This window comes from Dermacentor variabilis, chromosome 7 (genome assembly GCF_050947875.1).
Source record: "Dermacentor variabilis isolate Ectoservices chromosome 7, ASM5094787v1, whole genome shotgun sequence".
Lineage (NCBI taxonomy): Eukaryota > Metazoa > Arthropoda > Arachnida > Ixodida > Ixodidae > Dermacentor > Dermacentor variabilis.
Genome location: NC_134574.1, coordinates 86,580,051 through 86,599,716, shown reverse-complemented (window position 1 = coordinate 86,599,716; position 19,666 = coordinate 86,580,051). Strand labels below are relative to the sequence as shown.

Here is a 19,666-nt window from a genome sequence, read left to right as displayed (position 1 = left end):
CTGCGGTGAAGTCTCTTCGTGTCATTTTCATGAGAACGATCTGAACGGTCTGCCCGGCGTTGACGGTGAACTGTGTCTTGCGCTGCTCTCTGCAAAGCAGTTTGCTGAGCCTGACGCTGCTTGGTTGCAGCTGCGCATGTAGCTCTATGTTTAGTACCTAGCCAGGAGGCACGATAGCATGTACCAAAGAGTAAACACAGGTATCCAGACTATGTGGCGCACATGCCACATGCTTTGACACATGGCACGGTATGTTGCTGTTGTTGTCGATGATGATAATAATGGTTTGTTGGCATCCCTTTCGAAACGGGGTGGTAACAAATAGTCACATAGCCTGCCTTAGTTTACCAGGTCCAGCTAAATGAAGCATGCAACTGCTATCTGCAACTGCTATATGTCGGGACGCCTGGGGGGTACTCTGTAAGAGTCCAAGTGAACTGTCTATTTTGGCCGCTGCTGATTGGATGCAGCTGTATGAGTGAGGAAGAGACGAGCGGCCCCAGCCAATCAGCAGCAGCCAAAATGGCCAGTCCACTAGGTGGACTACTACAGAATACCTCTCTGAGGGAATATAACAGAACTCCAATGCAAAGTCTGTATGCATTGAAGCTATGCGACGTGCATGTGAAATGGCATGATACGGTGGTAATGATGATGATGATTTAATGCCATTTCCTAAGATTTATGCATCTCTATAATCTTCCTTTTCTTTCTCAAACCTTCTTTAACTGCTCTGTACCGCTACCTGTGTATGTGCTACATGGCGTTCTACATGGTGTAATAGTATGCAACTGCAATGTAAAACGTGCATGTATCGATGCTAGGCGGCACACATGTCGCATCGCATGTCTCCTCACGTGGTAGAATGTGTTTATAGGACATTTTTCCACTGCATGCTAGCAAGCACTGGCGCGGCTCAGTGGTAGAGCAGCTGATTCCCACGCCGCGGGCCCCGGTTCGATCCCGGTGGGAACCAGCCTTTTTTTTTTTCTGATTCCCGGTGATAGCTGCTATGAACACCGGACACCGGCAGCTGCGGCGGACACTATCGCCACCCGAAATGGCTGTTGGAATGAGCCCATAACAGCTTACGCTGTAATATTGTTGTGAGGAAGAGAACACTGAAGGTGTCTTGAGAGAAGATGGGTGGTGGCTGCTGCTTGGATGTCATTTTCTTTCTCTCTCTCTCTCTCCTGTAAATGCACACCTGTGTGCATCGGTGTGCCTGCCTCTTTCCTGCATCATCTTGATGGAGGGCATCAAGGGCGACAGAAACTTAGCAATTCGAAACATATGCAGATTAGGCAGTGGAATAGCTATTGTATCAAACGCTGAGACTGCGGACTACAGACAGCTGCAACGACTTTTTATTACTCTAGAGATGTCATGGACGATTTTATATGTTGCAAAATTTCCTGCCAGCGCCAAACTAAAACATGGCAGCCTTGACATCGGTTCCTGTTACTCAGAGGCATCTCAGAGGCAACCGTCGCTACCTATGTGTCTGACCAATGGATAAGTGGACAACCATGAAAGTGTGATGTCAGTGCAGAGGCACGGCCAGCCCCTCACCGGTCGGACTGCCAGTGTGCATTACCACCTGTGACAAGGCAAACCTCAGTTATAACATAACTCGTTTCTTGTAAAAGATAACTGCAGCTGGAATAAGGTGAAGTCTAAAGCGGATATTTTGTGACAAGCGAAGACCACTCAACCAATTTAGCATCAACACAAGCTGCTAATACATGACATGTTCAATTTAAAGTCAGCGTCTGGCCGCACACTGCAAGACGGCCGAGAGAGCTTGTTACCTATAACGCTGCGGACATGAGCGCATGTTCCCTTACTCAATAAAATTCTGAAGTGGAGAAAGTTGAGTGATCTCATACGCATGTGTTTTGTGACCGTCAGTGGTTCTTTTTGATTTGCCACTTGCGAATGCGAGATAGGCGGGTGCCGTCGACACCGAGTTGCCTGAGGTGAGCGGCGGTGCCTGTTGCACAGCCAGTGAAGTCATCCAAAAACTCGCTCTCGGTTGGCGTGCAGACAGCTGCATGCCGTTGCGGTACAGGCGGTGCAGTACAGTAGCTGGTTTTGTACTTCCGGGAAGCTCGCAAGGTGATGGTGCTCTGTCAATTAATGGCTCCGTTTTCTTGCACACAGGAAGTGCAACGCCTCTATAAGACTATTTGCAGATTACAAATACACAGATAGAGACAATTTGCAATATTAGGAAATAAATATTTTTGTGACTTTATATAGACATAGCATTTGAAACCAAACTGAGGCCTGTACATATATGCCGAAATCGACACAGTCTTCAGGGGCTTACCGACATGTCTCACCACCGAGTGTCACCTACCCCCTCACTGTCATTTCTGCGTGAGTTTCAGTGCTGATTTAAAAACTTAATTCCTTATTTAACTTTTCAATGTCAGGTTTCTTCGGAGCTAACGCACCTCCAGCATGGGGTGTTTTTGTCGGATACTATAAAATTAACAGAACGGTTTATTTTTGGTTAGGCAAAAGGGAGAAAATGATATGGATAATGGCCAATGCTCTTTTGGTATGGTCCTCACATTTCTATTTGACATCAGTGACATGGCGAGACAGAAACGCAAGAATGTTCAGCTACATCATTGACACTGAGAGGGCTAATGAATAAACTTACGCTTGTGCCTATCATTGTGAGTTGCAATCTTTCCACCGGCACTATAATCTCAAGACACATTACTTACGAATCACAACAACTTGAAAGGGATGCCGACCATGGTAAGAGTCTGCAAGACAGCACACTTTACAAGAATTCAAAGGTCGTTCAACTGTGCCAAAAGGAGGTCCTATAACCTGCACAAACAAAAGAGTAAAATACATAAATATTAATTTTTAGAAACATGTTTCCTAAGCTACAACAATCTGCATGAACTATGAACTTATACGAACATCTTGTCTGAGCTACGACAATCCCATGTTCCTTGGTTATGATGTTTTATGTTTGCTACTGCAGGATATCGGCATTATCATGCATTAACGTTTTCACAGTGTCCACACACTGTACTGGGTAGCTATTACGCCATGAGTCTACACTCATGATGTAATAGCATCTCGTGATGAGCCTACTGTTATTTTGATGGGCCCATTGTTACAACATCTACACAGTTCAAAATGAAAAGAAAGGGGGTAAACTGAGGGGCTCGATTTTTATTAGTCATATCATATGAAGCCAACATACACCGACACCAAGTATAACATAAGGGAAATTACTTGCGCTTAATGAATGAAATAAACAAACGATGAATTAATAGAAATGAAAGTGGATGAAAAACAACTTGCCGCATGTGGGGAACAAACCCACAACCTTCGCATTTCGCGTGCGGTGCTCTACCAATTGAGCTACCACGGAGCCGTTTTTCCATCCACTTTCTTGGGTATTTGTTTCCTAGTAGAACCCTGGGAGTGTTGGCCAGCGCCACCACTAACGAAATGCGAAGGTTGTGGGTTTGTTCCCCACCTATGGCAAGTTGTTTTTCATCCACTTTCATTTCCATTAACTCATCGTTTGTTTATTTCATTTATTAAGCACAAGTAATTTCCACTATGTTGTCTGTCCTTGGTGTCAGTGTTTGTTGACTTCATATAATATGACTAATAAAAATCGGGCCCCTCGGTTTACCCCCTTTCTTATCGTTTATTACATAATGAGGATCTCAAATCCGGCAACATTGATGCCTTCAGATAGCATGTGTGGGTTTATTGACCGGTTGCCTTCACCCAAAAAGATCACATTCTCATGACGCCTGCGGCAGAAAGGACGTCCTACATCCGCCGCCAAGGTCTGCGAGTGGTGGCGCTGGCTAACACTCCCAGGGTTCTACTAGGAAACATACATACCCAAGAAAGTGGATGGGGAAATGGCGCCGTGGTAGCTCAATTGGTAGAGCATCACACGCGAAATGCGAACGTTGTGGGTTCGTTCCCCACCTATGGCAAGTTGTTTTTCATCCACTTTCATTTCCATTAACTCATCGTTTGTTTATTTCATTTATTAAGCACAAGTAATTTCCACTATGTTGTCTGTCCTTGGTGTCAGTGTTTGTTGACTTCATATAATATGACTAATAAAAATCGGGCCCCTCGGTTTACCCCCTTTCTTATCGTTTATTACATAATGAGGATCTCAAATCCGGCAACATTGATGCCTTCAGATAGCATGTGTGGGTTTATTGACCGGTTGCCTTCACCCAAAAAGATCACATTCTCGTGACGCCTGCGGCAGAAAGGACGTCCTACATCCGCCGCCAAGGTCTGCGAGTGGTGGCGCTGGCTAACACTCCCAGGGTTCTACTAGGAAACATACATACCCAAGAAAGTGGATGGGGAAATGGCGCCGTGGTAGCTCAATTGGTAGAGCATCACACGCGAAATGCGAACGTTGTGGGTTCGTTCCCCACCTACGGCAAGTTGTTTTTTCATCCACTTTCATTTCCATTAATTCATCATTTGTTTATTTCATTTATTAAGCACAAGTAATTTCTCGTATGTTGTCCTTGGTGTCAGTGTTTGTTGGCTTCATATGATACTACACAGTGCAGTAACAAATTATTGGATTATCATGTGACCACCACTTGTTTGAAAACACACTATGACGTCCTGTATATGTGTAATGAACATCTGATCAATAAAGCACATCTCCCTTTTGAATACCTAAATGATTAACTTATCTCAGCCAGTAACAGCTACATAATAAAATTTGCAATTTATATGATACAATGTGACAGTAATTAAATTAATGCAATGTATAAATAAATGCAGCAATATCTAATTGGCAAATGCATCACTAATAGAAAACACATAAACATTAAAAAAGTCAAAGAGAAAAAAATGCGAAAGAGCATATTATTTTGCTGAATTTCAATTTATCACCATGCAGAAATAACTACAAATATTTTGGCTTCCTTGTTGGTCAGTGTGTGTAGCACTGTTATTTCTTTATGGACCCTTAGGTATTATTTATTCGTTTAATTATTGATTACTGTAGGCCTAAACTTCATGCAGAAGTGGAAATAGAAGTGATTACTGTTTCAGGCTAGATGGGAAAGATGTCATGTGGCACGAGTGAGGGAGAATGAAGACAAAGCGCAGGGAGAAGTCACATTAGAAGTGATGGAGGCATAATAAGGTAGTCTTCTGCCCCAATGTGAAATGCCCACTACAGTAACTTGAATATAATGAAACAAACAATGACAAGCAAAGCAGTAAACAAACACTGATGTGATAACAAATGTGAGAATACCCAAAACAATGCACACAAGAATGCCCATCAAAAAACAGACATTTGCAGTGCACATGGTGGTCCTTTATAAAAGGGAATGCGCGAGCGCATGGCCTGTACTCTGCAGAGGTTGCTTAGAGCACCAGCAAGTGGCAGCAAGGAGAAGCACGTCCACTTCTGGCGCCATCTATTGGCAGCCAGAATAACCAGGCACGGCCAATAGGCAAGCTACCTTTTCCTGACTGTTGCGCAAAGAGCGGGGCCTGCAGCGCAACATCTGCTGTTAGCAAACTGCGCTGGGTACGCAAGTGCGCTGGAAACGTGCAAGTGCCAACATACATCCAGGAGTTATTAGGTGCTTCCAGAGTATATTATTGCGTAAGCATCCTATGTCTGTCCATCCGTCTGTCTGTAATGCCTGACACGATGCACTGCATGCATAGTTATACGAGCTCTTATGGAGGTATATATGACAATGCAATGCAAGCCCGGTAGCCCCCAGGGGGGCTACCGGGCTTCAGATTCTTTCACCCTCCCCCAAAATTTTTCTGGCTGGCGCTCTTCTCGCTTTTATGCCTGGCACGTTGCCTACGAACAAAGGCGCATATCCTTTGAACGCCCACCCCGGACATGTACAGGATGGTACACGCCTTTAGGCAGACCAAGGGTAATAGTTGCATTATGCACTAAGCATGGGAAACTTAGAACAGGAAATAATGAAACCTTAGCCCACTCTTCTAAAAAAAAATCCTGGCTACGAGCCTGCTGATGATTATGCAAGACTACAGAGGTTTATGATGACTACATATATTGAGTACTGAAGAGGTAAGAGTAATTAAGGTTAATAATGACTAATAATATTAATTATGGTAAAACCTGTTAAGCATAATGAAGATTAATTGAGGGCAATAAGAATAGCTAGGTTAATTTTAATCATTTATATTACATTATTAGACTAAAGCAGAGTAACTGAGGTTAAATAAATGGAGCCTTAGTAAGAATAATTAAGAGTACCTGAGATTGACCTAATTAGGTAATCTTAATGATTAATTAATTCTACAAATATCTCCATCATACCTTTTATTACAGATATCAAATCAAAACAGAAATGTCCGTATAAAAATAATCCTAATAAACCACGAAAGAATTAATTAGGTTTATTTACCTGAGCCAAAGTTTGACCTGGGTGCCGATTGCTCTCTCCTAAACTACTCCAAATAAGGTGAGGTTTAGTTACGCTATGCGGGGAAGTGGAGAGTGGGGAACTGGAGTTGTCCAAGTCCAAGTTTGACTTCGCCCATCCACAAATTTCAAGTTGCCCACTCCCCCCCTCCCCCCCTCCCCCAGTTAAGCTGACCCTACTCCAAACTTCAAGTTGGTCAACTCCCAAATTTTAAATTGGCCCAGCTCCAAATTTCACTTGGCCTACACTTACTATAGGCTCCCCCTTCCATTTCCTATGGAGCCCTATGTATCCCTATGGGTACTGGGGACGAGGACTTACGGAGTTGCCATCTGTCGGAAATGCCTCGCTTGCATGGTATAAGGGATAATGCGGCACGCTGCTCATAGGTTTGGCTGGCGGTGCTCAATAAAAATACTGCATGGGAACCTGCCTGCACATTTCTGTAAGTACTCTAGAAACGAGGCAAGTTCTTACCGTCAAAAATTATGCAGATCCCAAGCACTGTGGGAATCAATATAAGCGAAGCTTCCTGTGCCGTTTGCTTTGATTGACAATAATTGGCAGTGATGTTAACGGCATTTCTTCAATGTTTTGTCCAACATAAGAGTGGTGAGTTGATGTTAAACATTACTTTGCTAGCACTACTGCTGTTTGTCTGCGTAGTACACAAAACACAAAGGAGAGGTGTTTGCTTGAGGCGCTTGAGCCCGCCTTGTGTAAGTTATTTGCATGGTTTTATTTCTCAGAAATAGCAGAAACACACCGTACTGTACTTTGAACTTAAGTTTACTCAGCGTTTCCTTGCCTTCTCATGTCGCCTTTTTTCTATCCTCCCCACCCTTCGTATTTGTATGTAAATTGAGTGAAGAGTGGCAAGGCTGTTATTCACTCGTTTCGCAACTGCGTTGGTTCCACCCATTTTCTGCCTCCTCTCCCCCCTCCTTTCTTCCATTCTATCTAGCTTCTCTCTAGACTTGGACATTGACAGTAAGGTAAGCGCTTGCGGGGGGGTCAATGATAATTACAGCTGTCAAGAGGCTAATATGGCGATGACCCAGAGCTCCAGAGGGCATTGTGCACATTTGACATGGTGCGGTCCAAACGAGTTCTTCATGTCTCTTTTCTTCTCTGCCATGCTCCTTCCATGTATATACATGCTCTGAACCACCTCCCGACGCAGTGTGTCGGACAGCAACAGCCACAGCAGCCACAGCAGCATCAGTGGGAAAGTCAAAGGAAAAGGAAAAGAAAGGTTTGCTTTAAAATAATCTTGGGCAAACAAAAAGCACAGAATGGTTTACAGATGCTATCTTTTTGTCAAAAACACAGTGCATATCAACTGCGCATGGTCACCACGATGGAGTCGCCCGAACCGGCTTCTTGCGTCAAAGGTAGGCAATCGTCGAGAGAAAGCTATGTGAATTATGTTCTTCTAGTGGGCTCTCTGTATACCCAAATGGAGTGCGACAGAATAATGCAGCGATCGCACGGGTTCGCAGCGACGTACTAACTGCGCGTCTGCATGCATGTCCATGCACTGTTTCCCTTTCGCTGTGAGCACATTTTCGCATCGTGCTGTGAGCTTTAGGCCGCAGCATATGAGTTTTGAAAGTACACAAGCAACCATTGTTGCATGGATGCTATAAAAGCTGCTCAAAAATAATTTTGTGATGAGCCATCGTGGACGCTTCAATTCTTCTTTTTTCTTTTCTTCTAAATTCTTGTACGTTTCACTGTCATTATTTCTCATGTTGTGCCGCACTGTATGTTTGTCGGTGTTCTCAGCAAGCAATTTTCCGCTGCTTCTTTTTCTTAATCAAGTACATTCATTCTTTGGTGCTAACACAAACATGAGCATATGCCATGCATTTATTTATAATGTGCTTCTTACCGTTCTCTTTTCATTCCAGTGAACTTGCAAGTATATAGCATCAACAAGTTCATAGACCAAAGCTTCATGACATCAGGCTGGCGGCATGCGTAGGTGAGTGTCTCAGTGCGCTTCCGGCTATTTACCGAACATCGCAGCCCTGATGCTGGACCAGAAATCTACCTCGCAAAAGTGCTTGCTGCACACATAAGTTGTAGCCGATGGCTGTTTCCAGGTTCTAAGTTTCAGGATCCATGCTTCACGCATCTTGTCCTTCGGGTACGTGTGAAGGCTGACACCGAGCTCTGTTGCATACATCCGGCACTGCGGCACCGAGCAGTAGCCTACCGAGTTGGACGCCTTAAAAGGCAGCTATTACCTATTAAAGTGCTTTCAAGTGTTGTTATTCCGACACCCGACGCGGGAAAACCTCCTCCACTTAATCAAAACTGCCTTGCAGGTGGGACTTAAACTTTCATTTTCAGCTCCCTTCGGCGCTGCAGCCACTGTGTCCATGTGATCCCTCATACCATGTCACGCCGACGGCGGCGCCAGCTTTTCCAGTGGCGGAGCTTGTCCCGAATTCTTTGATAAATTTCTTTTTGTTTCACTTGTTCACTATTGCTTATAAGGCTACCAGTCATCTGCATTTGCACTATTATAATGATTACGTGTCACAATGTTTGCAAATTATGCATTTTTGCAGCAGATGCTGGGATGTAGGCCCACCCCTTGTGCATCTATATGGCATAGGAGGGAGTCCAGCAGGCGCTTGCCTATTATCTGTGTCTGGTTATTCTGGCTATCAATAGATGACGTCGCAAGTGGGTATGCTTCCCCTTGCTGCCACTTGCTGGCGCTCTAAGCAGCCTTTGCAGAACACAGACCATGTGGTCATGTGTTCTCTTTCATAAAGGAATAGACATAGCTGAAAATAAGAAATGGAAGATTTGTGTGTAAATAGAGAATATGTTAGAGGGACTTTGTGAGATATATCAAGGGAAATACAGCAGCAGATCACATCAGTAGAAATTTCAAATAGGACACCTGATTGGTTAAAGCCTTGCCAAAATTAAGGGAAAAATTATGCCACCTCAGTTGCTGTGTCTGTCGAAGACTGTTGCAAGGTTATGAATGGCTACAACTAGCTTTGGTACTCACTTTGGAGCTAGAGTGCATCTCTTACCTTCTTATGCCACAACCAGACTTGTCATCTACTTATTTCATTACGCCCCTCTTTCTTTTCCTCTTCCCTTTTCAAGTGCATAGAGTAGCCAGTTGGAGTCAAATATAAACAGCAAGCAGAGAGGCGGACTGCTTTACACTTGTGGATCTTTGAATGCTGACCTTTGAACAGACCTTTCTTATCAATAAGCTTTCTCTTTGTGTTCAGGGTTCATTCTGGCATTACAGTACAACTACTTACAAGCTAGTCAAGTGATAATGGTACTTACAAACTGAGGAAGAGCATTAATAAATAAAAAAGCTTTTTAATGGCATGCAAAGTCCACGAACCAGCCTAGACTGACTTATTACTTTACATATATGTCCCTTCAACATATTCAACACTGCCAAGCAGTGTGATAATGTTACCCACTTTGCCAGAACTTACCTTGACAGCATTACACAGAGGGATCAGGTGCAGCTCTTGAATGTAGGTAGTGAGCAAGAGAAGGGATCAACACCATAAACTTGTAAGCTGTGGTGATATCTGCTAGATGTCATCCAGTAGCCACTTGATTCTGACAATCGCACCTCATTTGCGAAGCTGTCATATGCGGCGAATGCTGGACCATTCAAAAGAAAACAAACATCACATTTAGCATGACTTCCAAAAGTGATCATTGGTAGTAGAAGTAGGATGACTCACCAAATAGGACTCCGCACAGCTGGACCTCAATATAATGAGGTAATAGTTTCATCAAGGCTTTGTTGAACCTAGAAAAAAGGTAAAACAAACAAGAAAGGAAGCGCTGTCACATGCTAAAACACACCTCGTACATTAAACCTTGTAGTAAAAGCTTTATGAGTGGTATCTCACAAGATACTCGAGCAGCAAATTGATAATCAACACCACTGGACATCATTTTGTATGTCATGAACCATAATGCACTACAGCAAACGGAGCTGCCTGCAATAAAGCAAACCTGCAATGCAGGCCGTGCCTAGTACTCGAAACAGCCACTGGATGGTGCCACGAGTACAATCAGCAGCAGCCGATGAAGGACTTCCAATGTTTAGTTTAGTACAGTAGACTCGAGTATAGCAACACACAGGGCCACAACACTTGTCACAGTTACCACCAGTGAAAGGACACCAAAGAAAATACTTCTCCGCACCAAGAAAACAATTATTTCCCCAACCAATACCATATATACTGCAAAAAAAGAAAAGTACACCTTTCCTCCCGCCGCCCCCCGCACTGAATACCAGGCCTCTTGAGAGTGGAGTGTGAAAAGAGCGCTCTCCATATGTGTTTCATGCTGAGATAAGTGGCACAGCACTACGTTTTGCTCTAATTTCACATAGCAATCACTATAACGTACACTTGCCAGCAGTGCTTGCACCCATAAAGATGTCTGCAAATAACAGTTTGCATCATCTTCTCTGTTTATTCCTCGCCTTTTATGAAAGTCCTGAAGCAAGCAGTTATGTTACTCGTGGATTTCGTTAGGAGAGCATTAAAATGCAAAATTACTAGGTCACAGTCGAGAGGGATTGCGTTCAATGAAGTCGAGATCCAAGAGTAACAAAACATAAATAAATCATGAATTTTGTTAAATTGTGATTCACTGTATCAAACGTACCACCAATCAATACTAAAGACCCCCCCTTTTCGTGACACGATACAAAGCCTGCCATCTAAACTATCTATACCCACAACAGCTAAGAAAACACCTGAAAACGTCTTGAACAAATTTTTTTCCTATCTGTGAATGCTCTCTAATTATAGTGCGTGGAGAATGGTAACAGTGATAACTGATATCAATGGCAATAGCATGGGAAAAAAAGTCGGCAACCTTAAACACATACATGCAGATTTGACAGAATCACTTCTTTACCAAACGCTTTGATTCTGGCCCTAGAAACAGCCTTAAAAGGTGTTGCTGCAACCCCTTTATACAGGGTGAACATTTTCATTTTATGGAATTCTTCAAAATCGCCTGTGGCTGATAGCGTAATTCTTGTCTTTGAGCTGGATTATTTCGAAGAGGTAGACATTACTATCACAAGAAATCAAAACACATATACAACTCATTAAGGAAAGTCTACTGATTAACTTGTTAATTAACTAAGTTAGGACAAATATTGCAATTTGCAAATTGTCGCCGGTGAGCTTGCAAGATGTGTCCACTTGAAAAATGAACTCCACTCAACATATCTACTTGAAATGTCTTGCTGCCATACGTGGGCAATGAGCCAGGCAGACTGCTATGTTGGGTTTCGGAACCGCCTTCCCTGTTGGAACCAGTCGCTTCCCGATCGCCCTAAAAATTAGTGCGTCGTTTCTCCTCCGGCCTCAGCGTCACTGACTACCAACACGGGCTGTTAGTTTCAAAAGTGGCTTTCAGCTTGCAGACATGAGAGTCCAAACCCATGCATATGTAAACATGCGAGCATGAATGCATTCGGCGCAGGCTCGCGAATCGCACACTGATGAGTTTTGCATGCCGCAGCCACAGTGATTTTTCTGCGAAGTGCGGACGTGATGTGCGGTAGTTTTGTTAAATTCGAACTGTAATGTAAAGATCCGTTCAAGTGGAGGTTGAGGCTGGATTCGTTTTGGATGCTGTTTGCAAAAAGCCCTTGTCTACAAGGCGACGAACCCAGCGGTATAGAAAGCGCAGTTTATGAATGTTTTGCTTTCAGGGTAAACGTAGACATTCCGAAAGTCCTAGCAACAAATTCCAGCAACTGTTTCTCACTGTGTTTGTCTGAAAGTTTTTCTCCTTTGACTGCTTGTCATATTTAAAAAAGAAAGAGGGATCAGAAGCCATTGCTTCTTTGGCTAAATTTCGTGGCAACTTTTTTATCACTTCCCTTTTTCATCTGTCTTGTCAAACGTTTTTAAAAACCTAATAACCACCGACCGCGATGCTGGAAGGTAGTCAGTACTTTCACCGTAATATTAAGGCCATGAGGTAACCGACTACACTACTTCTGGCTATAAAGTAATTCCACTACTGAGACTTCATAGAGTGCAACATCTGGTGCAAGCACAGTGAGTGCTCGCTCAATACTCACACAAATGGTTTCTTATGGCTGAGTGATATGTGTCAGCCACTCAGTTTGCCCAGAATTACTGGTCCTGTAGGCAGTGCTGTTGAGCGTTCGGGAAACATCTTTGAAGAGAGCACAACATCAAGATGTACATAATCACTCTGGAAACCTGCAATGCTGAAAAATTGATGTAAAGCATACTTGAGGCCAAACTCATGGCAGTGTGCTAAACTGACAATAAAGCAAGCACGCAAATGCTAAAGATGGGAGTTGTAGCAGGTAGCATGGTATTAATAGAGTAGATTCATTTCACCGAGGATCATGCCTTGCTATCGACAGTGCCTAGCAGACTAAATGGCAGCTCTGACAAGAGGCACTGGTCTTGCTAAAGGACTTATTTTCTTGCATATTCTTTTATTTTTATTTTGAACACGCTGAAGGCCCGTTCTGTAAATATATAGAGGGGATGAAAGTACACCAATGTCACAGTTTGTGCTACGATGGGAGTACAAATTAACAAGTGCACACGAGTACACACTGACTGGTGATAAGCAGCATTGCTATAAAGAACTGTCACAGTCCAGATAAAGAAAAGTAAAGTAACAGACAAACCCGTAATAGAGAATGCATATTAATTCACAAGTGAAAACCGTAACGCAGCACTTTTGAGAATTATTATAAGTGAGCATAAGTCAGCAAAAAATGAAACGTAGTGCACACTATCAAAATAGAGAGATGAGTTAAAAATTAACAGCATCAGTTAAGGAGGTTGATCAACAAGTTTTGAAAACAGGTGGATTCATTCACATGCTCACACATGCCAAGAACACCATAAAAATGGATGGCAAAGATGCGTAATGTGGCAATTCTTGGATTTTTATTTCAGGAGGCTGTTTATTACTCATACATAGGAGCGAGGCTCCAGTGACTGCTAGCACCACGTAGCCAGTAAAAACAGCAGTGATCCACAGTGGGTGGGTGGAGTCAGACCAATGTCACCTGCCAAGCTTCACATCTGCATATCACAAAAAGCTGGTGGGCTCTAAAGCTAGTTACTTGGCAGTGCTAGATCTTTCCAGGCATTAGTGGTATCTCTGGAAAGCACCATCCCCTCTGTACATCACACATGGCTTCATATGACAGTGGCGAACAAAAAGTGGGCCTCTCGGTTCCCCTTCTACTCATTGATTACATAACGAGGGTGTCGACTCTGGCAGTTTTGATGCCTTCAGGTAGCATATGAGGGTTTATTCGCTTTCTCCCAAGTTCATGTACTATGTCACGCCTGAAGTACAAAAGATGTTCTTCATCCACAGTCATGGGTGTGCAGTGTGGTGCTGGCTGACGCTCCCAGGCCTAGATCTAGTACACACATATTACTTAACAAAGCAAATGGGAAAACAGCCCTGCGTTAGCTCGATTGGTAAGAGCATCACATGCACAATGCAAAAGCGTAGGCATGTATGCTACCTGATGCCAGTTACTTTTTCATTCACTTTCATTTCCCTTGATACTAAATCATTCCTATGTTTCAATTAAAAAAGATATTTTACTTGTATGCTTTTTTTTTGTGTCATTGTCTGTTGGGCTTCATATGATTGTGCATAACAAAAATCGTGCTCCTATGTTCCCCTTCTACTCATTCATGGTAGCTGCATGGTTTACAAATATTCTATATAGCAGTAAGGTGCTGGTTGTGTCATTCAGCATACAAGCCACAAAGCCGGCCATGTTGGAAGCATGAAATGGCACGTATACAGCATGTCACTTGACCAGATACAGGAGAAAGAATCCGAAGTCCTGTATAGTGCACATAAACTTGGTCAGTGGTGACTGTTGAAACCATCTCTGTACACACTGTGGAAAGTTTGCAACACAGCATAAGGAACTAGGAAGGATGAAATGTTGGGATTCAAGGAACAATTTGCAAACTACACAAATAACATCAGTGCAAAGCATGGAGTGTAATCCACCAAACAGTAATGATAATCAGGGCAATGATGATGACTATGAAGGAGATGACTACAACCTTAGTCAAGATGCTTTGACGCTGCAGTTTTGACAGCCAACACATGGAGCGCTGCTTCGAGAAACTGCCTGCTTAAGCTCTGGTTGGAAAGCTTGTTCTAGAAATATTTCCTGATGCTATGTAGAGCCCATCATAACAAATATAGCTGTTAAATAAGCCAAGAAACGCAAATGATTACCAACTGTTCCTGTCCTGTGTGAAGATGTCACAGGGGTGGCATGACTCAGCCACAGTGACTGTCATGCCATTCTCACAGGTAGTCTCAACATGTAAAATGCACCAAGGTGAAATCAATAGCTATATAGCTCCTAGAAACCCAGGAATGTAAATGACTGTTGGCAAATACTTGTTGCTTCTGTGCAGTTGAATACATAATAGAAACAGTGGGAACCATACTGGGTGTCATGACTTTGTGATAAAATACCTGAGAGAGTGAAAAAGCGGGGCCCTTTAATGAATACTGGAGAGGATTGCCTGGTGTCATACCTGGAGATGGGCCGCACACCCATCTCCAGATGGGAATAATGAGAAATGAAATTATGTGCACAGTGCATGCAACAAATGCACAACCTACACCAAATGAACCACAACATGCAACATTCAAACTAATTAAATTATCTCACAGTAACAAGTGTCTCTAAGAAAGGTTAAAGGAAACCTCCTTGTGCAGGACGCACAGGAAACACTATTCCATGGGCCACATACATGCCATAGCTCAGGGCGCGACAGTTTTTAATGTATATTTCGTGGAGACATTAGGGCAGTTCTTGCTATTGTGACTGAAAGGGGCACTGCAGAATTTTTTGAATATAATAAAATGTTCTTGATCTGCAGACAATGCTTCAACATGAGAGTTAAATATCATTCTGCTGCATGCAGCAGGAAGTTCACAATCTTGCGTAAAAGATTGCTCACTCGGTCCCACAACATTAAAGGACCAGTGTGTTATGTCTGGCCAATGACACCAACACAAGCACTACAACCAACAGATTCCACTGGGCAATTATTCACGACCACGAGTTACTATTCAGTGGATGCTTGCACACACACATACAGCTAAACTTTGATATAACAAAGGCGGTAAAATAGGCAATCTGCTTTGTTATAGTAAAATTTCATTATATTTAATTTCTCTCTTAATGCAGGTACAGTCACTGATGGATTTTTCTCACAAGGATTGAACTATAAAAATTTCCAACTATTGGGCAATCGTAAAAAAGCCTGAATGACAAAAAAAATGTATTTAGTTGAATTTGGAAGTCGGCCACCAAAGATGCTAGATAGACCATAACATGTTAATGATATCTTCACGTCAGGGGTTTGAAGCAAAGCCAGCCATGCTTTTACGTCCACTCTGCCACTGTGGCTGATAGAGTTGGCTGCAGTAAGATTACGTTATCGCGAAATGCGCCAGCAATGGGGAGCAAATGCTTTGCGTGCCTCTCGCTTTAACGTATCTATGAAACTTGAGATTACGCAACCACCAGCACTAAACCTGCGGGAAGCACTAGTGCGGGTAGCCATGCGCAGCCGCACTAGAAAAGGAGCAACACACCGACAAGCCCCCCCTCCCTACCATGAGCTTGCTCTGCTGCCCCCCACCTTTTTCTCCTTGCTTGTGCAGGCGGACAATGCTCACCAAGACCCATCCATTTCGGCTCACCCTGTAGCTAGTGCTTTCACTCGCATTCAAAGCATATAGCGTGCAGAGCATGATAGGATATTATTGCAATTGGACTTTATGGGAACATGACGCTGCTTTGTTAAGCGGTACCTCCTGCTTGTGTGGCACACGATTTGAGAGATGCCTTCGAAAGCAGCCGCTTGTAAGCAAACGAGTTGACTATCTGTGTGTGCAGAAGTTTTCAGTTATTGTCTTGGTATTCCTTTGCGGTGGCACTGAAATCGAGTATAAGCACACTTCATTATACTGAGATTCTAAATGCACTGTGTTCTATGTACAAGGAGTTATAAAAAAATTAAATACTTTGTTATATTGAGAGAGTCATATTATTGAAGATCTTTATACCAAGGTTTAACTCTACACCCCTCCAATCTTCTAGCAAATGGTTAAGCAGTGGTTAACGCATCCCACCGTCCCGTCATCACTCCTCTTAGTTGCTCTCTAGCAACCTTGGAGGGTCACCGTGAGTACAATGTGGAAAAGAAAGAAATTATAGCTCCGTTATTATAAGGTCCTTTTCAATTGAAAGACAATGCACTAACTCCAGTAAGTTCTGAGATTTGGAGAAGAGGTGGTGCTAAGGTGTTTCCTTTCACATGATGAAATAACAGAATGCATCGAGAGAATAAATTGCACAAGGCCTTTTGGCAGTTAGGCTGCTACTACCAGCACTGCTTTATGGCTAAAGAAACACAGCTGAAAACAAAAACAAGCTTAACACTAACATGGAACTAGGCTACTTAAAGAACAACTAGCCTTGGAACTTCTTTGCACCAATGGTGTACACAAAGAGAGGAATGGGGCTAGTACCTTGAAAGCCAGCAGGCCCAAAAGACAGGTATTCCATTTATGCTCCGCCAGTTGTGTCAAGTATGCCTTTTGGTGTACCCTGTAAACAGTGATAGGCTGTAACTTTAAACCTTTCTGTGCCAGTTCCACCTGTCAGAGGTTTCTCACATTTCGGGCCCACACATTGTGATTCGACAAAAGGGGCACACGTTGCATGACTGGAATACAGTCACCGACTCTGATTTGGTTATGCATGTTGTATCTCAAAGCTACTCTTATGCTGTGACACATGGCAGAGTGAACAGCCTCGGCTTAATTTCAGCTTCCTGGAGTTTTCAACGTTCACTGCAACTTCCCATCTACACTGAACATTCCTTCCCAATCAGAAGCACCACCAAAATTGCCAGAAAAAACAAACAAACAAACTGTGACAGTGCTCAGTGGGAAAGTGCCATCAGACCCAAACCCCCTTGCAGACAGCTGCATACTACGATCTGGACTAGTTGATCATAAGTATGTGATATTAAGTGATTTCATAAGTAATGAAATGCAAGGTTCCCATTGCAGCAACTTGAGCATTCAGAAACATGGATTAGGTTTATCTTGTAGATGCAAAGTCTCAGATACTTTCAGGACAACCCGTCTCGTAATGCAGCTCCCTCTGCACTCTTAATCCTTGCACTCTTCATTCTTGCGCTCTGAAAACACATTTATTTTAACTTTTCGCTAGCTTATATTTTTTATACTAAGACTAATGTTACCACTGTTCTATGCAACCACTGTAGCATTGTTTTAAATGCGTACTTTTTGCTTAACAGACAAAAATTTAATGACACTGTTCATGCTTCTTTCATAAGGAGTCGGCATTTTTTGACAGCTCTTCCAGTTACAGAGCTGAATGTGTTTGTGAACTGCAGTCGACAAAGAAAAAGTGCACATGCCACTACGTCAAGGTTCCTTATCTGCACAAAATTCTTTGTGTAGCACATTAGAAGGATGCTTTCCACAGGAAACTCTGGCCAGGCAAATCTTGCATAACTGAATATCAATACCTGCCTACCTATTCCAAACCTTACGAGGAAGTGAGTGCACTCTTTGATGTCTCAGCAGCACTTGGACAAAGCCAATGCATTACGTCCTTAAAAGGAACAGTGTTCTTCACCTGAACCATTGGTTCTTCTGTGCACATCGTTACAACATTGTCAAACCAGTGCAGCCCTTTCACTGTAGTGTGAAAGGCTGCTTTGCTAAGGAGTGCCAGCATTTGACTTTTACTACGACCTTATCAGTTTCTATTGTCAGCAGGTGGCACTTCTGCAATACTACATATCTCCCTCAATACTCTTCAGTTCCTTGATTTCTCACTCTTGAAGCTTTCCACTGCCCACAGCTAAAATCAAAGACAGATTTAGATGCAAGCTGTTCAGGTGCACAAGAAGAACTGTGCACAAGCAGAGCCCAAGCTCTGTTTCGGTGCTTCCACGTGTCCAGTGGCCAACCTCAAAGAAACACCTCCCCTCTCAAGGACACCTCTTTATTCTCACAATAGGTGAGAACTCTCAAGAACAGGACTAAAAGAACAGTACAAACAAGTTGACACTACACCCAAGGGTCAGTTTATTCCGGACTCTAGATACAAGAAATCCATTTCAGCTTTGTGTAGGGAGAGACGTTTAGCATATACTAAAATTATGATTCGTGAAAACACATTTCTTTTGACTTTACATAATTACATTTGACAAAAATTGTGTCTGCAGTCTCCACTAAATGCACGTGACACTTGGATCACATGTGCCTTGTGTTTTGGGATGATAGCCTAAAATGCCCGCAAGGTTAGTACAGAACAAAATACAAGGGCAACTCAAGGAGTTGAAGGATGACAAAGGTCAAATATCAATGATGGGGGAACAAAGCTTAGTTGTGCGCATAGATCTGAAAGTAGTAAAATCTTCTTAGCTGCAAGAAAGCTATTGCTGAATAGGACATACGTTTCAAGTTCTTCAAGTGGCTTTTCAAAGTTGACTTTCCCACTGTAATGATGTCAATCAGCTTCAAGCATGATGGTTTGTAGCGTCTGGCTTCAGCCAAAGAAGCCATACAACTGAAACCTAATTTCCACCAGGCATTTCTATAGCATATGGCTTGAAAATGGAGCCATGAAGGTCGCTGTGCGAATCAACTAGCAAAACAAAAATAGTGGTACGGCTTGGTCGCTTGATGTGGCTTTGTCTAGCCCTGTGATGCAATGATAATTTAAGACACACCAATAATTGGTAGCTATGGATAAACCACATTGCATTGCTTAGCGACACTGGAAAGAAAATATCTAGGATTATTTCCCTGTAGACAGTGTCCATGGCAAATCCGTGATGTGCAGTTTGTTACTTTGACTGTTCAGAAGTTGCCCCCAATGCCAGGTTTCAAAGAATTCAAGGAGCAAATTTAGCTTCTTCAAGAAGTTTTAAGGGCCTTGGAATCTCCCTTTCCAAATTCAAGTGTTCTGAAGGATTTCAACGAGGTGTACAAAGCCTGTGCTCAGAACTCTGCATGCACAAACAACTGCCGATGTAATGAAGCAGTAGCCGTCCTCAGCACTCCCTTGCATACCCCAATTT

General features: G+C 43.0%; 1 protein-coding gene across 6 annotated transcripts in view; it reads right to left on the bottom strand.

Annotated features, from left to right (window-relative positions):
- Positions 1-500: 500 nt before the first annotated feature.
- LOC142587600 (uncharacterized) overlaps positions 501-19,666 on the bottom strand; it is a 31,511-nt gene continuing 12,345 nt past the window's right edge. For 3 of the 6 annotated variants that reach the window (XM_075698734.1, XM_075698731.1, XM_075698730.1), the window contains 4 exons: positions 12,574-12,726; positions 10,199-10,266; positions 9,941-10,115; positions 501-2,847 (listed from right to left, as the gene is read on the bottom strand). In XM_075698734.1, coding sequence (XP_075554849.1) covers positions 12,629-12,726 — 98 coding nt within the window. In that variant the 3' untranslated portion in view covers positions 501-2,847; positions 9,941-10,115; positions 10,199-10,266; positions 12,574-12,628. Of the gene's footprint in view, positions 2,848-9,940; positions 10,116-10,198; positions 10,267-12,573; positions 12,727-17,072; positions 17,152-19,666 lie in introns of all 6 variants that reach the window. The other 3 variants (XM_075698735.1, XM_075698732.1, XM_075698733.1) reach the window with 2 other exon arrangements.